Source organism: Nicotiana sylvestris, chromosome 6, assembly GCF_000393655.2.
Source record: "Nicotiana sylvestris chromosome 6, ASM39365v2, whole genome shotgun sequence".
NCBI classification, from domain to species: Eukaryota; Viridiplantae; Streptophyta; class Magnoliopsida; order Solanales; family Solanaceae; genus Nicotiana; species Nicotiana sylvestris.
In genome coordinates, this window is record NC_091062.1 from 65,782,154 (window position 1) to 65,798,740 (window position 16,587).

The 16,587-nt window shown below is 40.4% G+C and overlaps 1 protein-coding gene across 2 annotated transcripts; it reads right to left on the reverse strand.

Annotated features, from left to right (window-relative positions):
- Positions 1 to 279: 279 nt before the first annotated feature.
- Positions 280 to 16,373, reverse strand: LOC104218021 (uncharacterized). Of its 2 annotated transcripts, XM_070150196.1 has the most exons (13): positions 16,120 to 16,373; positions 15,220 to 15,747; positions 15,038 to 15,138; positions 14,811 to 14,925; positions 14,544 to 14,621; positions 14,344 to 14,436; positions 13,946 to 14,029; positions 13,275 to 13,373; positions 4,174 to 4,236; positions 2,412 to 2,442; positions 2,087 to 2,133; positions 1,791 to 1,849; positions 280 to 814 (listed from the first exon to the last, which is right to left on the reverse strand). In XM_070150196.1, the coding sequence occupies exons 1-13, from the start codon at positions 16,174 to 16,176 to the stop codon at positions 577 to 579; spliced, it is 1,593 nt and encodes a 530-aa protein (XP_070006297.1). In that variant the 5' UTR covers positions 16,177 to 16,373; the 3' UTR covers positions 280 to 576. The 2 variants fall into 2 exon arrangements, with proteins under 2 accessions (XP_070006297.1, XP_070006298.1); XM_070150197.1 differs by lacking the exon at positions 4,174 to 4,236 and having other exon boundaries at positions 16,120 to 16,372.
- Between the last annotated feature and the right edge of the window lie 214 nt (positions 16,374 to 16,587).

Here is a 16,587-nt window from a genome sequence, read left to right on the forward strand (position 1 = left end):
ATGCCAATCTGATAGAATTTGGAGAACAATTGAACAAGAACAAACTCATGCCAATTGGATTAGAGTTTGTGAACAATCTAATAAATAGGTTAAATGCAATTAACAAAGTCATACCAATATGATAGAGTCAAATGAATAATTAAAAAATCACGAAGTCATGCCAACCGAGTAGAATTTGTAAACAATTAATAATATAAGTAGAGTAAATATAGCATAAACCCTATCAATCTGAAAGAGAAATCCCGGACAAATAATAAGTGTGCGTGGGACCGGGGGTCATTTTCTAAATACTTTAGGAAACAGGGTCAATTTTTAAAGACTCATCCCCACTTAACTTGTTTTAGGCCCTGTAAGGGACTGGTATACAGAGTTCCTTATAGGGACATTCCTGTTAATCAGCAGATCATTACATATTCATTACAAAAAAAATATCAGGGTCTTGACTATACAAATTTGAGGTGCGGTTTATTTGGTCGATAATATCAGTGCTTTAATTGAATCTACAGAACGGATTCCAGCAACATGCAATATCATTCGATTGAACTATTCAAAGTTAGCTGAAAACTACTTAATGTTCTATGCTTCAGAAAGATCAACGTTTTCACTGACGGAAGACACAGTTTCAGGGGACGGATCCTGAAGCTCTTCATTTTCTGGTTGAGATTCATGCTTTGCAGCAGCTTGCAACACCCTGCTCTGGACATCAGTTGAAGAAGGTGAAGTTGGTAGGCCATTACGACTACGGTTTGTTTCCAACTTGCCAACTGCCCATGTCATTGCCTGTTCTCCTAGCCTAACGGGGACCAAAAGTTGCCTGGAAAAAGAACACAGTAAGCATCCGTCTAATGTCATCAAAGCAAACAATTTACACATGCAACATTGTAAAATATATCATATCACAAGCATGTAGAAATTACAACAAGACAATGGCATCCAACATAGTGCAATAATAAAAATCAGATATGGGAGAAAACCATGATGGGAACTGATAACACATCTGATCCAAGGGCGGATGTATAGCCCAAATCATGGGGCACGTGAACCCATGGTCTTTCCGCCAAACTAGGTATTTTATGCACGTATTTTCTAGAATTTACTAATATTATGTGTTGGCACCCATGTTCCAAAAAGACTAAATGGTGCACTTGATTGAATATTGGATTATTAACCTAGAGGAACACGGATCAATTCCCACTTAATACTTTTTTTTTCAATTTTTTTAGTGGTGCACCCATGTTCAACAAATCCTAAATCCGCCTCTGATCTGATCCGTATCAAGATCTACTGTTATGATGTCATCCTAAACAGTCTATGTTTGAGTTATCATCATTTTCTGCTATGTTGTTAGTCCAAGGCTATAAGAATGGAGCTCATTGTATAAGTTATCACAAAGCGTTGTTTGTCATATGCCTAAGATCGAACAGTTGTTTCTCCTTTCAAGTAAATTACTAACTACTTTTTTTTAATCAGGAAGTAATTTTATTTTAAATATATGTATAAGCCAAGAGGTATCTAAATCTACCCCAGTACTTAATGGAAAGCTCAATGTGATTGAGTTGCCAAAAGTAGCATCACATTTATAACATCAATTGATGTTATTAGTCGACCAACTGAAAATAAGTGCATTAGCTTTTTCTTCACTTGGTGTTCTTTAACTTTTAGTTCTTTAACCTTTAGTTCCACGCTTAGTAAAACTTTAAAGGGTGGCTCAAAGAACAAATAAAATAAAGTAACACTATGTAAAAGTATAGAACTTGACAGCAATTCAAGTTAATGAAGAGGTGTTTTACCTCATATCCTGTTTAAAATCCTCTGAATCCTCGTAAGAAGAAACTCGACGGTATAAAGTCTAAAAACAAAAAACAAAAATAAAAAATCCAGAGTTTAGGAAATCAAGTATCAGCTTAATAAGCATTTAGTCCTTCGACAATAATCATGAAATTGTTGTTTGGCTTTCCAACTAAAAGAAATCAAGTATGAAAAAGTTAATTCTCATTTCAGTTAGTTTTTAGTACAAACAGATATAGGAAACTCTCTCTCTCTCTTTATAGCATAAAGAAAATTTATTTGAACCAAGAACCATTACCTGACATAGGCCAAAAACTCCAATGTATTGTAGTGTCTTCTCCCACTCTGGAGAATAAAAAGCAAGAAGAAATTCATAATGTCTTCTGTTTGGAGAACAAACATCATGTGATACACTTGCAAATCGCATACAACTACCCCCCAAAAGAAGATACAAGAATCATTGACCGTTAATTTCTTCAAATTTGAATGTCTAGAGTGAAATTCAATAATAGCCTGTGTTCTTCTCCAATAAACATTAATTTGCTGGAATAAGTGTATCCAAAATTGCTGCAATGAAGAAAATTTGCAGAATCAGAATACTTTGGCAGAAATTGCAGACTCACCACCCAATGCATATGCTGCTGCTACCAAACCCTGCCAAGAGCGCATCACACCAATTAGTGAAGCAAGCAACCAAAAGTGCGATAAAGTTAGCAGAAAGAGTTCGCAAAATCTTGCATCACCAAAGATAGGAATGAGGGTCGGTAAACATTGAGGGAAAAAAGCACAAAATATCTATTTCGTTTACCGTAAGCTTTAAACTTTATTACTAAACCAAAATCAATCAACAGACGCTCTAAGGTTATGCTGAAACAAATGAAATGAGGTTCAATTGGAAGTACGTAAACCAAGCTAAATAAGATAACATCCACTAAATACGTTACTTCACAGTTTTTGACGAAAAATATATATGGCCAACAAAAAGTTTATGTGAGGATAGCCAATTTGTATGTCGGAAAGCAATATTCGACAAAGTGGGAGCAGAAAAAGATGAGTAAAAGAGATATTTCATTAGGAGAAAGCCATCATTCTTGATTGAATAAGTTCTATCCTTCGATAGGGTAAAAATAGGAATAGTTGCAAGAGGGAAAGCAGGGTAGCAGGTGTTTCATTTGTATAATGGAAGTAAAAGAGAAGGGGAAGAAAAATGGAAGGAAGTGAACCTTTCCACTTTAACTTATTCAACCCTCATAAATAGACGGAAGCAGTACTTTTACTTTTCAGGCAATACCAAACAACATGAGGGGAAGATGAAGTACTTCCTTAAGGGAATCAAATTAGCATGACTCAGTACCCTCCCTTTCCCTTTCTTGAATCAAACATAGTGTAAATAGAAATGGGGCTTGAATGCAAGAACCAAGACCGTGATAGCAGTAAAAGAGATATTTCATTAGGAGAAACCACGAGGACATAAAAGGAATCAACTAGGGAGCTGTTGGCATGTTGGAATAGCCTGGCCAACATCATCGCACAGAAGAAGAGATGGAAAATTGTCCCTTCTAACATATAGTGGACTATATGGAAGGAAAGAAATTCAAGATATTTTGAGGATAAATACAGTTCTGGTAAAAAGATTAAAATGAATTGTCTACTTTTGTTTCACTTTTGGAATAAAGAGGAATTTCCAGATGATGCAAAATCTATCCAAGAGCTAGCAGTTACAGAATCTTTGTAAGAAGAACAAGGACACTTGCTTTTGTGATATTCTCTTTTGGGTTGTAAATATGGCATCTAGCACTGCCTTTGTGCTAATGATATATATACAAATTGTTACCTTTCTCGGAAAAAAAAAAAAAAAAGACCACAAGTACATAATTGGAGAATAGCATGTCCTTAGTTACACTAAAAGAAGATGAAGCATCTCTAGAGCAATACTTTCAAGCCTTAGGAATTAATATATAGGAGATGGGAGGATGGGAAACATTTGCTCATCCATAGCCATATTGTAACACAGCTGTGAAACCTGATTGGCGTAATATGTCCAGGAACTCATGTGGAGCGAGAAGCATGGAAGTAGAAGGCTAAGGAGCTAGAACATGGGAAATCTCATGCCAAAAGTGTCATCCCTATGGAATAAAGGAACTGCTGAGCATTTCAAGGTAAGGAGAAATCAATGATCCAGATACAGATGACCTCCCTAGTTTTTTTGAATGTGCAAGACATTTCTACTGTATAATTGATTGATGAGATACTATAGAGCTTCTGCTTGTAACTCTTGTATATGATGAAATAAATAAACAGAAAAACACTACAGAGGAGAAAACAAAAACAACAGATATGCTTTATAAGACTTAAATTGCATGTTACACATTCAGAAAGTATTACCACTCCGTATCCAACAAGTTGTAACGGTGTCGGGCTGATTTCCTCAAAAATTGCCTCAGCTTCCTGAAAATAACCGAATGTGGAATATTACCACCTTCTGCCCAAGACAGTTACTTAAAAGAAGTAGCTTTATGATTCTAGTCCAGTGAGTAGGTATATATCCACTATTTACCTATAAAATGACAGAGAGCACTAATGCCGATGTAAACTATTCTTTGAGAACGACTGTTCTTTCCACATTATTCTATAAGATAGATGTTTCTTTTAACTAAATTAAGGTAAAACAATATCTTTCATGGAAATGAAAAATTAAAAATAGTTCTCTAAAGTCATCAAAACTAAATAGATTTTTTACAACATTATACTCCTACGGAAAAAACTTAAATTCAACTTTCTACTTCAATCTTTCGTGAAATTCAAAATATAATTAGAAGCCTAACCGCATAAAGTTTTCTTCACATAAAAATATTATAAATAAGATCCATCTTACCAATAAAAACTTACTCAGATTATTCAAAAAAAAAAAATTAAATATAACTTACTAAGATTTAGAGGGAACTTGAATACGTTGAAAAATTTATTTGTATAGTTTCACAATCTTAAATAAATGATACTCCAAGAGAGATAAAGAATGTATGTTTAAAACCTTTTATCACGGGCAGAGGGGAGAAAGAGAGGAAAAGAATTTGCCATATCGGGTGTGTTTGGTATGAAGGAAAATATTTTCCTAAAAAATGATTTTCTAGAAAATGAGTGGTTTTATCACTTATTTTCCCTTGGTTGGTTGGTGAGTGAAAAACTTTTTACGAAAAATATATTCTAGTATTTGGTTAGAAAGTAAAAAATATTTTTTAAGAAAATAATTTTTTATGCTACTCTTCTCCCCCCGTTACCCCAAATCCCTATGTTTCTTGTGCTCTCCCCCTCCCCCCATCTCCTCCCTAGGGATGGCAAATGGGGCGGTGCGGGTTTAAGGCTATGTGGGGCGGGGTGGGTTACAATTATGCGGGTGCGGTGCGGGGCGGGTTGAAATACCTTTTCATAAAAATTGATGTGGGGCGGGGCGGGTTGCGGGTCATGCGGGTTTAAGTAAATTTTCTTTCTTATTCTTTTTAAGTTCGATGATAACTTCAAGTTATGGTCTTTTATAGACTTTTGTTTCGGAAAGACAAATATAATACTCCGTGCTTAATATTTTTTTGATCAGAGCAGACTTTTTTTTAACTTTCCCGTTGAACTTCTTTCAGAGTCAAAAATTTTTAGCTGACTCAAACAAATTAGTTTTATTATTGGGTTATACACAAGTCATCAAGGAATATTAGAAATAATATTATAGGAATGTAAATACTATTTTACAATGAATACTAAATTAATACATAAGGGGTCATCTGCTTTTCACAATGAGCAACAGATTCTTTTTTTTTTTTTTAAATTGAAGAATTAGTACATAAGCAACAAAAAAACTTTAAAATTTTTGGTTGATTAAGCTGAAAATTTCAGCCAAAATATAAAATAGAAATAAGCAAATAAAATAAAATAAAAAACTTATGCGGGGCGGGGCGGTGGACGCGGGTGTGTGTGGGGCGGGTGAAAATGCTGCACGGGGCGGGGCGGGTTAAAATCTTCGCGGGTTTATGCGGGTTCGCCACGCAACCGCACCGCACCGCTTGCCATCCCTACTCCTCCCCAACATGCCCAATGTTTTCAACATTCTATTTCCTTCAAGAATTTAATTATTCTTTTAAAAAATTCTTTCAAACTCAAAGGAACTAATGTGCTGCTTTACTTTTTCACGCAAAAACAACATTGAAATTTGTGCTCCACAACTACAAAAGAAAATCCTCTTTTTTTGGTTGAAAAAGAAACTACTTTTTCTACAACATGAAAAGAAAATATTCATTGTGTTGAATTGAAAGAAAATACTCATTTTGTCAAAATAAAAGAAAATACTTTTTACTACATCATTTTTTTGAAATGAAAGAAAATATTTTTTCTACATCATGAAAAGAAGGTTTTTTTTTTTTTTGTTGAAATGAAAGAAAATCATTTTTTAAATCATGAAAAGAAATACTCATTTTGTTGAAATGAAAAAGAAAGTACTTTATCAACAACATGAAAAGAAAGTAATCTTAATAATATATCTATTTAGGGTGGGGGCGAGGGTAGGGTGGGGGCGAGGGTAGGGTGGGGGTATGGGTGGGGGGAGGGTGATAAGTGTGGATTTTAACCACTTGTTAGTACCTTCTTGCTTCAGTTTTTAGTCCGAAAGTAGTGATTTTTGCTTCCGAATCTAATGAAAATGCATGAATTGCAGGTGTGCTGTAGAATTTGAGCTCAACAAGAAGTCTAACTCAAAGAGAAGATATTCCAACTCAAAAAAATCAAGAGGATAAGTTCAAGGAACAGTGCGGTCCGCAAAATTCCTTCTGCAGCCGCAAAAGCAAATGCGGCCCACAGAAGATGATATGCGACCGCAAAAGAGAAACTGAAGCTTCAAGGGTATCAGGCAGAGGTGCAGCCCGCAGGCCAAAAAGTGCGGTCGCACTTAAGGTTTGCACTGATGAAGACTGAAAGATTGGAGAGATTGCAATTAAACAAGTTGAAGCATCCTCAAAAGTACGGTCCGCAGCAAAATTGTGCGGCCATAGAAGCTGATGTGCAGCCGCAGAAGCTTATGCGCGGCCGCAGAATCTCTTCATCTGAAAGCACCTGCAAGAGCAAAATCCCAAAGTGCGGACCACAGACGTAATTGTGAGGCCGCAGAATCCTCCGAAGGGTATTTTTGTCAGCAAATTTTAGAGCACTATAAATAGAAGAGGAACATTTTTTTATGGCAACTTTTGTACCGTAGCAGCTGCTAGCGGTTATATTTAGCCTTTATGGGCAATTTGGAGCGACAACTAGAGAAGACCCATTAATTTTACTCTTTAATTCTAGTTTCATGTATTCAATTACTTCGTCTTTTCATTTTTTCATATCAATGATTATGAGTAGCTAGATTTATTCTAGGGTTGTGATCCAACCCTAGTGAGTAAAACTTATGGGTGTTTAATATTAGTGCTTGTTATTGATTGGGTGGATGTTATTTAGCCTTGTTTATATATACTTAGAATTAATGGTTGCAAACATTGATTCATGCCTATTTGACTTCATTCTTACTTGAGAAAGATGGATTTAGTTTAGGAAAACTTGGCTAACAAGAAATTGAACTAGTTGAAATTTTGATTAGTTTGATTAAAGGATTTGAACTAGAGATAGGGATAATCCAACTTGGAGTCTTATTCAATTGTTTAGATTGCTATCCATTTGGTCTTGAAAAAGTCAATTTGACATAATCACTCTATAACCGAGGGGTATTGAGTGGGTACTTGAGTATTGAGAGTCATAACAAACCCCGATCTACCAAGCATGCATTGATTTACTCTACCCATTAGGTTTACACCTAGGTGACGGTAACAACCCTAGGCTTTTCCCTGTTTGACAAAAACATCAAAAACATTTCAATCATTATTTGCTTACTAGTTAGTTGAATCTCTTAGCAGTTACTTTAGATAATAGTTACCCACCTTTGCTTGAAAGATAAATTTGGTTATTTGAATTCAAATTGCTTGTGTATTCATCACTTTGCCTTAAAGAAAGGCCATGACAGGTTGCCTCAACTTCATTCTATTTCAAAGTAAAAATCGCAGCAGAAGCCCCCAAAGATGGTCATATAGTATAAATGAATAAATTCTTACCACGTGCCACGGGAAGCAACAAACAAATTTTAGATGGGATATGCAAGAAAGGTAGTTCAATATATCCAAAAACTGATTAACATTTCGCGTTGTGGAAGATCAACTTTGTACTTTTTGTGGTAAAATCGAATAATAACCCCTTGAAAAAATATTGATGACAGAAATTCCGTGGTGACCTGTTTGTAAGGGAAAACGGCTGAGAAAAGCTTCTTACTTTGGTTGCCTTGTAAGCGACTGGAGCACCTCCTCCCCAACCCCCTCCCCCAACCCCGCTGTTTATTTTCATAAGATTGAAGAGTCTGAACAACATTTTCCACTGCAAGTGGATTGCTGAATTAGCTGCCACTGTGCTTGTTTCACAATAAGTGGTACGCAACGCCTTCCTGATGTTCTTTGGAAGGGCAACGTAAGGCTAAGCAACCGATGTCAGTGCGGTTGCTGTCCGCCAATGAGGTCCTCGCCGCACGCTAGACTAGATTGTCAGTGCCGTGCGGGAAAACCAATGTCGTGAGCAAATTGCGGAAGCTGAGAGAGAATTGGGTTTTGAATGATGATGATGATTTTATTGATGAATGAAAATGCTGATTACAATGATGCGGTGTCGAGGGGGAGAGACACCAGAAAATGCTTGCTTGAAAATGTTTGATTGTTTGGTCCCCCTTAATAATGCTTAAAAAAAATAAACCAACATTACAAGACTAGCCCTAATAAAGCTGTAGAAGCACACTGAAATGAAAATGATGAAAACTAGCCTATGATTACAATGAAAAGGACTTAGATTATTACAAGGAAAAACTAAGTCCGATGGCAGCATCTTTGTCTTGCGGGTCAGGGTCTGCGCGCGCGTTGCTGTGGGCGCGCGCGACACTTGATGTGCTGGCCTGAGGCTGGGCACTGGTGCTTGGCATCAGGGTCTGTGCGCGAGGCGCTGCTGGAATGGGCCTGCAGCTGGGCGCTGGCGAGGCATCAGGATCTGCGCGCGCGGCATTGTCAGGGCGCGCGGCGCTGTTGTCATTGGCCAGCCCTTGGGCGCTGGCGAGAGGCATCGGTGGGGCGACAGAGGCACATGCGCGCTTGTCACTTGGCGCAGCCAAGACCACGGGGCCGACCATGGCGCTAGGCATTGTGAGGCTTGCTAGGCCGCCATGGGGCGCGGCCAAGGGGTCATGGGGCATGTCTGGAAAGCAGCCCATGACATTCTCCCCCACCTGAGTTGGCGCCGTCCTCGGAGCCTTATGATGATGATGATGATGATGTTTCTGATGGTTGGTGGATGGGAGGTCTGCGCCCCTCTGCTCTGTGAGCTTGCTGTTGTAGCGAAGCAATGATTTCATGCGGCTGACATGGAAGACTGGATGGATCTTCCACCAGGATGGAGTTTTTACCTGGTATGTGGACTTCCCAATGCGTTTTTCAATGGGCAGGGGCCCGATGTATTTTTGTTGCAGGCGAGGGTCATGGGTCCTTTCTGCAAACAAGTAACCGCTTTGGGATGCATAGCATTACTTTGTCCCCTGGTTGATGTTGGGCAAAGCAAAGCTTTTGTTCGGTGAACCTTTTTGCCCGCTCTTGGGCCCTGATGAGATAGCTCCGCACTATCTCCATGTTGCGCTCCCATTCGCTCGAGAAGTTGGCAGCTCGAGGAGATTTCGGCATGGTTGATGCATTCACCGTTTGCGGGAGAAGCGGTTGCTGTCCGGTAACAATTTCAAAAGGGCTCTTGTTTGTATGATGGCTCTTTTGAGAATTGAAACACAGTTGAGCAGCATCCAGGAGCTTCACCCAATGCTTTTGTGATCCGGTTGCGAAGTTGCGGAGATATTCCTCCAGCATGTCATCGAACCGGTCTGTCTGGCCATCCGATGGTGGATGGATGTCTGTGTTGTGACTCAATGTTGACCCAAAGCACCTGAAGAGATGGGTCCAAAAGTTGCTAGTGAAGCGTGAGTCGCGCCTACTAACAATGTTTTTGGGCAGGCCCCAATGTTTGACAATGTGCGAGAAGAAGAGTCGAGCTGTATCTTCTGCTGAGATGTTTTGCGGGGCTGCTATGAAAGTTGCATAGTCTGAGAATTGATCTATGACAACCATGATGGATGCAAGATTGCCGACTTGGGGCAATCCCGTGATGAATCTGAGGGAAACACTTTCCCATGGTCTCTGAGGGACATGTAATGGCTGCGAGGGTCCCGGCTGTGATGAGTGATCCGACTTGTCCTTGTGGCATGGCTGACAAGTCTTCACACGATGATGAGCGTCACCAGTCTTTTGAGGCCGATGACATGATGACTGATTGTTGCTGCGAAGGGTAGCCTGAACCTGAGGTTCATGTCTGTTGACTACCTTCTCCAACTGCATGGCCGAGATGTTTTCAGCGGCCATCTTTATGGGAAAGCATGGTATGGTGCAGGGCTTGGCCCCGTTTTCTCCCATCATCAGGAGCATGTTGGCATATGGTACCGGTATGGTGTTGGTTTGCCTCATGAACTCCAAACCCACTATGATGTCGAAGTCATCTATGATTGCGATGCGCAGGTCGATGCTTCCTTTGTATGGGCCAAGTTTCACTGGGACATTTGTAGCTGTTCCACCCAATGTCTGAGGTGGTGAGTTGATAGCCTTGACGCGGCCTTTGCTCTTTTGTACCACAAGACCTAGGCGCTCTACTTGCGTTGATGACAAGTAGTTATGGGTGGCACCCGTGTCTATCAATGCGTGAAGGGGCTTGCCGTTCACTTTCAATTCGACGAACATTAGGGTCCTCGCTTGCTTAGGAGGTCCTCTCGTCCATCTTTTCCTTCCCTTTCTTGGTGATTGGGACTGATGTTTTCTTAGGAGGACATGCACTGGTCCCCGCTAAGGCATGTGGGATAGAGCCAACAATTGCATTGAAGGCGCCTACCTGGTCGTCTTCGGATGTGTCTGATGCATCTGTCTCATCCTCGACAGTCTGATGAGCATTGACCTTGATGTTTGGGCATTCATTGTTCCAATGTGCCCCGCCGCAATGACGGCATTCTGAGGGAGGCTTTCTCCCCTGATTGTTGTTGATGGATGCAGCACTGTTGCTGTTGGAGGGAGGAGTCTTAGTTTTGGATGCACTCCGATCTCCCCCACTTTTGCTTGGGCCACCATTGCTGGGATGGTGCCCGTTGAATCCCCCTCGGACAGACGGCTGGGGCCTGTCGTTCTGAGTTCCCAAATGATAATCGCCAAGGCATTCTGCAGCTTGAATGGCCTTGGGCAGGGTGTCTACCCGTTGTCGCTGTAGTTCCATACGGGCATGAGGTTTCAAACCTTCTATGAATGCGAAGAGTTTGTCTTTGTCCCCCATGTCGCGTATGTTTAGCATGAGTGCGGAGAATTCGCGCACGTACTCCCTCACTGATCTGGTGTGGCGGAGGTCCCGTAGCTTTCTCCTTGCATTGTATTCCACATTTTCGGGGAAGAACTGCAGGCGTATGGCTACCTTCAATTCGTCCCATGTCTGAAGAGTATCTTCACCGGCCTTGATGGCTTCGTATTTGACCCGCCACCAAAGTTTGGCATCGCCCTGAAGATACATGGCAGCAGTCGCTACCTTTTTGGATTCCTCCAAATGGCCCACGGCATCGAAGTATTGTTCGATGTCGAAGATGAAGTTTTCCACTTCTTTAGCATCCCGGGATCCGTCGTATGGCTTTGGCTCCGGTATCTTAAGCTTTTGTGGAATGGGGGTGAGGTCTGCTGCACCCCTGATGTGATGGTTGCCTTCTCGAAGTAGGCTCTGTAAGGCAGCATTGACAACGTTGAGCTTGTCAGTCAAGTCGTTTATGGTTTGCTGCATGGCAGTTAGTCTGTCTGCCTCATGTTGCTGATGGGCTAAATCGTTGGCACGCTCCTGTTGGAGGTCCTCAAATTTGCCATGAATATTGGCAGTTTCAATGGCTGCCGTTTGTCGGTCGTCGTCAGAGTCACGACTGATGTTTGCAATGTCATTTTCGGCCTGCCGCATTCGGCGGTCCAGGTCGTCCAACCTTTGCACTAGGTTGTTGTTTTGATCAGGCACCGTATCCACGATGGGTCGTAATCGGTCAACCGTCTCTTCTAGGGATGCTAGACGCTCCCCATGATTCACCATGGTCAGAAATGGTGATGATGGCAAATGTTCCCTCGTCCGATGTCGAGCCTAGGCTCTGATACCAACTGTTACGCAACGCCTTCCTGATGTTCTTTGGAAGGGCAACGTAAGGCTAAGCAACCGATGTCAGTGCGGTTGCTGTCCGCCAATGAGGTCCTCGCCGCACGCTAGACTAGATTGTTAGTGCCGTGCGGGAAAACCAATGTCGTGAGCAAATTGCGGAAGCTGAGAGAGAATTGGGTTTTGAATGATGATGATGATTTTATTGATGACTGAAAATGATGATTACAATGATGCGGTGTCGAGGGGGAGAGACACCAGAAAATGCTTGCTTGAAAATGTTTGATTGTTTGGTCCCCCTTAATAATGCTTAAAAAAAATAAACCAACATGACAAGACTAGCCCTAATAAAGCTGTAGAAGCACACTGAAATGGAAATGATGAAAACTAGCCTATGATTACAATGAAAAAGACTTAGATTATTACAAGGTAAAACTAAGTCCGATGACAGCATCTTTGTCTTGCGGGTCAGGGTCTGCGCGCGCGTTGTTGTGGGCGCGCGCGACACTTGATGTGCTGGCCTGAGGCTGGGCACTGGTGCTTGGCATCAGGGTCTGTGCGCGAGGCGCTGCTGGAATGGGCCTGCAGCTGGGCGCTGGCAAGGCATCAGGATCTGCGCGCGCGGCATTGTCAGGGCGCGCGGCGCTGTTGTCATTGGCCAGCCCTGGGCGCTGGCGAGAGGCATCGGTGGGGCGACAGAGGCGCATGCGCGCTTGTCACTTGGCGCAGCCAAGACCGCGGGGCCAACCATGGCGCTAGGCATTGTGAGGCTTGCTAGGCCGCCATGGGGCGCGGCCAAGGGGTCATGGGGCGTGTCTGGAAAGCAGCCCATGACATAAGTCATGAAATTGTCGACAGGCAATTTCCTTGTTCATAAATAGTTGGAATACTATTGAGGTGACAAGAAATATTGGACAAAATCCACTTATTTTGGAATGCTTGGTTTAGAAAGGAAGAGATGAGAGTTGATAATTTAAAGTATATGTTTGTATCTGATGGTGTTGGAGAAGTAGCTGACTTGTCATGACAATTAGCATACGTATAGGCGTGACGACTTCACTGCTGTATAAATGATAGGCATTTTATCAAGACATCTTGTATTTTTGACAATGTAACAGGGAGATTGGTACAGCCTCAGCAATCATAGGGCTCACTTTAAAAAAGTCGAGAAATATATCAGATACCTCATTGAGGATTGTCAATGCAGTCTCAGGTTTCAACTCCTTGGTGCCGAGGCCCTCTTTCACCCAAGACTGAAAGCCACCTTGGACCAAATATGGCCTCTGTAACATTAAAAGCAACACAATTAACAACAAAACGGGCATGCTTTAGAAGAACATGTAAGATCGCAATCTTTTAAACACACAATGTACTACAACCACTTGAGAACCAACTGTGCATGTCCTTGCATCTATAAGCAAGTCCTAGTGTGTAAAAAGTAACTATATGTCTTAGAAACACATGAAAAATTATTATCCTGCTTATATGCCATTGTTCACAAATTGAATAATCATTCTATTAGCAATAACCAAGCAAGGGTTATCAGGTTAGTTACAATAACTGAAACAAAACAGGCAAAAGAAGAGCAAATACATGCTTTTAAAGAAAAAAAGAATTACTCTTGTGCTAGGTTACAACAGAGACCTACAAAGATCTGAGGCTTCCCAAGCTCAAAGTAGGCCCCATCCCTGCAATCTTTCTAACTGATAAGGGTACTAAAAAGTAGCAGAGGTAAAATGTATAGACCATACAGTTGCCTCTTTCTTTACTATATTATTATCCATGACTTACTTATGCTATCTGTAATTTTTAATGACAAGTACAGGGGAGATAGACATTGAGAAAATATACTTGCCTTTATTCCAAGTTTCCGGAGTGACCTTGCAATGCCCTTGGAACGACTACCATTAGCATCCATAACTATAACCTGAGACCTGTCCTATAGGGTGGGCAATGGATGGTAATCAAAATACGACAAAAGTTATCAGAAGTCAACGGGGTAAGGTTAACATAAGAATCTTTTACCACTAAACAGGTTCTTTACGTATGAAAACAAGAGCAAAAATTAATAAATGCACGTTAGATCAAGAAAAATAAAGCCAATTGGCTCTTTTGTGCAATTTTTACTCCTCAAGTTTTGGCAAGGACAGAGAAACATGGGGAGATGTGCTTCAAGAGATAAAATTATAACAAATACAAAGGCAGTTGTGCAAAAAAAAAAAAAAAAGCAATTCTGAAAACATATCTATTTACTTGAACAATCTTCAAGTTCCTAATGACAGCAGCTAGCAGGTAGTCATCAAGTTCTCTTCCACTCTTGAATAACTTCCTTAATGATCCATCAACCTGAAAACATTTTAGCAATATAGAGAAAAAGGAGGGCTATCAATTAGAAGACAGACTCCTGGAATTAGAAAGCTCATTCCTGCCAAAAGAAATTATTATCGACCAACCTCAGGTAGTGTTATATTGGCATAACGAAACCGAGCAGCACGTCGAAGATCAGGAATGCCTTCATTCTCTCTGAGATCCTTCAGAAAAGCATACAAGAGGAAGAAGAAAGATATAAGGGACATTTGTTCGTCTTTACCCTCAACGTACACATGTATCAAATCAGAACATTATTTACTAAGATAAATGTAATGGAAAAACATTGCAGAACAAAGATCACAGAACATCTTGGCACAAACTATTCTGCAGAAAATACGAGAGCGCCTTGCCTCAGGTCGGACATCAATGAGTAGAGCATTCCTGTCTCCTTTCAGAAGCTCAAAACTTGACTTGGGAGATAAATTTCCAGCATATCCACCATAGGTCAATACCCAATAAAAAGCCCTGCAGAAATCTGATAAGCAATATAACTTTCTGTAGAAATTAAACTGAGCTTTCCCTGTGGTAGGAAAATAACAGGGAACAATGAAATAAGGAATAGAAGGGGTACTCATACCAAAAAGAGGTTGATGCCCCAAGGAAAAGAACAAACGGAATAATGGGGTCACTTGGATCCATGCCAAGGTTCCTCTCCAAACCCTCCAGAGCAACATAACCCTGCCAATCACAATTTTATACAATTGTGAAACATGAAATATTTGTAAATAAAGAAGCAAATGTGAGAGCACTAGCCCATACCTGTCGCAATGGAGTGAGAAGCGAAACATTTAGCACATCCTGGATCTCTGGAGGAAGCATCTCCATTACAGACCCATAAGCATAGACAACAAATCGTGATACCGAATCCTCGACAATGAGAATTATATGTCTCAATGCATCAACAGCAAGAACACCAACTCTACCAGAGGCTTCTTTCAAGGCTGTCACCGCCGACTCCCCTGTTTTTGATGGCAATTTACTAATCACTAGATCAACTGCTTGTCTAAGAGCTGATGTAACAGATGAGCTAGTTCCATCAAGTGAATTGTTCAAATAACTTTGTCCATTCTTAAAAACATCCATAGCATATGATTTCACATCAGATAAGGAACTTGTATCCAAGTTCAATGAAGCCAATTCTCCTCTAGTTACGGACTTAGGTAGAGCAGAAGTATCAACAATTCTCAGATGGAATGAATTAGACACCCGGTCCATGACATTGCATTTCATCTGGTATGTCTTCCAACAGGAAGAGAAGGATCTCAACCCCTCATAGATAGGAGGAATCTGCAGGAACATAAGTTTAGATATCTGGAAAAAGGAAAAGAAATACTCCTACAACAAGAGTGGGAATGAATGAAGCTTTCTGTCCCCAGTGTTTGAAATTCCATACTATCAAAAGCATTATGTGAAGAACTAGCTTGCCTAGGATACTAATTGTACATTAAACCACAAATTTTACTAACAAAAGTAGAAGCACTAATTTGAAGTCCTAAATTCAATTATTAATTCATATCTGACAGTGCATTAAAATACTTGTTTGCGTTCCCCTTGCTATTATACACATGTTAAGTCATTTTTCATTAAAGATTATAATCTTATCAGTTGAATAGTAATAACACAAACGAAAAATATAGAAATTAAAAACACATTCGTTACCTGCGTATGGGAAGAAAAGGAAGCAGTAGCTGAACACACAGGTAGAGTTGCCATCATCTATCAAAACTGTCTATTCAGCAACCTCTCATCTTCAATAATGGGTGTTTTTTTACTTGGGAATTTGATTTTTAATATTTGCACAAAAATGAGTATTATTATCCCATAGGGAATGAATGAATGAATGAATTGAAAGAAGGAGATGCGATAGGGAGAATCGTGTGGTTTTTGTCTCAAGCCATTAGCTTCAACTTCTTGCCTGCCTCTCATTCTCCTTCTGCCTCTGGGCCCATACCTTTTTTTTTTTTTTTTTTTTGATATTATAGGCTGATTACTCATATGACTTGTTTTTTTGAACCACTGTTTCGTTACGATTTTGTTGGATTTTCTTTCCATTTTTTAAATTTAACTATTATTAGAATGAACAGTAAAATATTTATCATAATTAATTTTATTCTTACTGCAAGGAAA

Excerpts from the sequence above, each read along its gene's own strand:
- LOC104218021 (XM_070150196.1), bottom strand. The coding sequence starts at position 16,176 with ATGATGGCAACTCTACCTGTGTGTTCAGCTACTGCTTCCTTTTCTTCC. Across the intron at positions 14,437-14,543 it reads CCAATATAACACTACCTGAG|GTTGATGGATCATTAAGGAA; the intron begins GTTGGTCGATAA and ends AAATGTTTTCAG. Across the intron at positions 2,134-2,411 it reads AGCAGCATATGCATTGGGTG|AGTGGGAGAAGACACTACAA; the intron begins GTGAGTCTGCAA and ends TTTATTCTCCAG.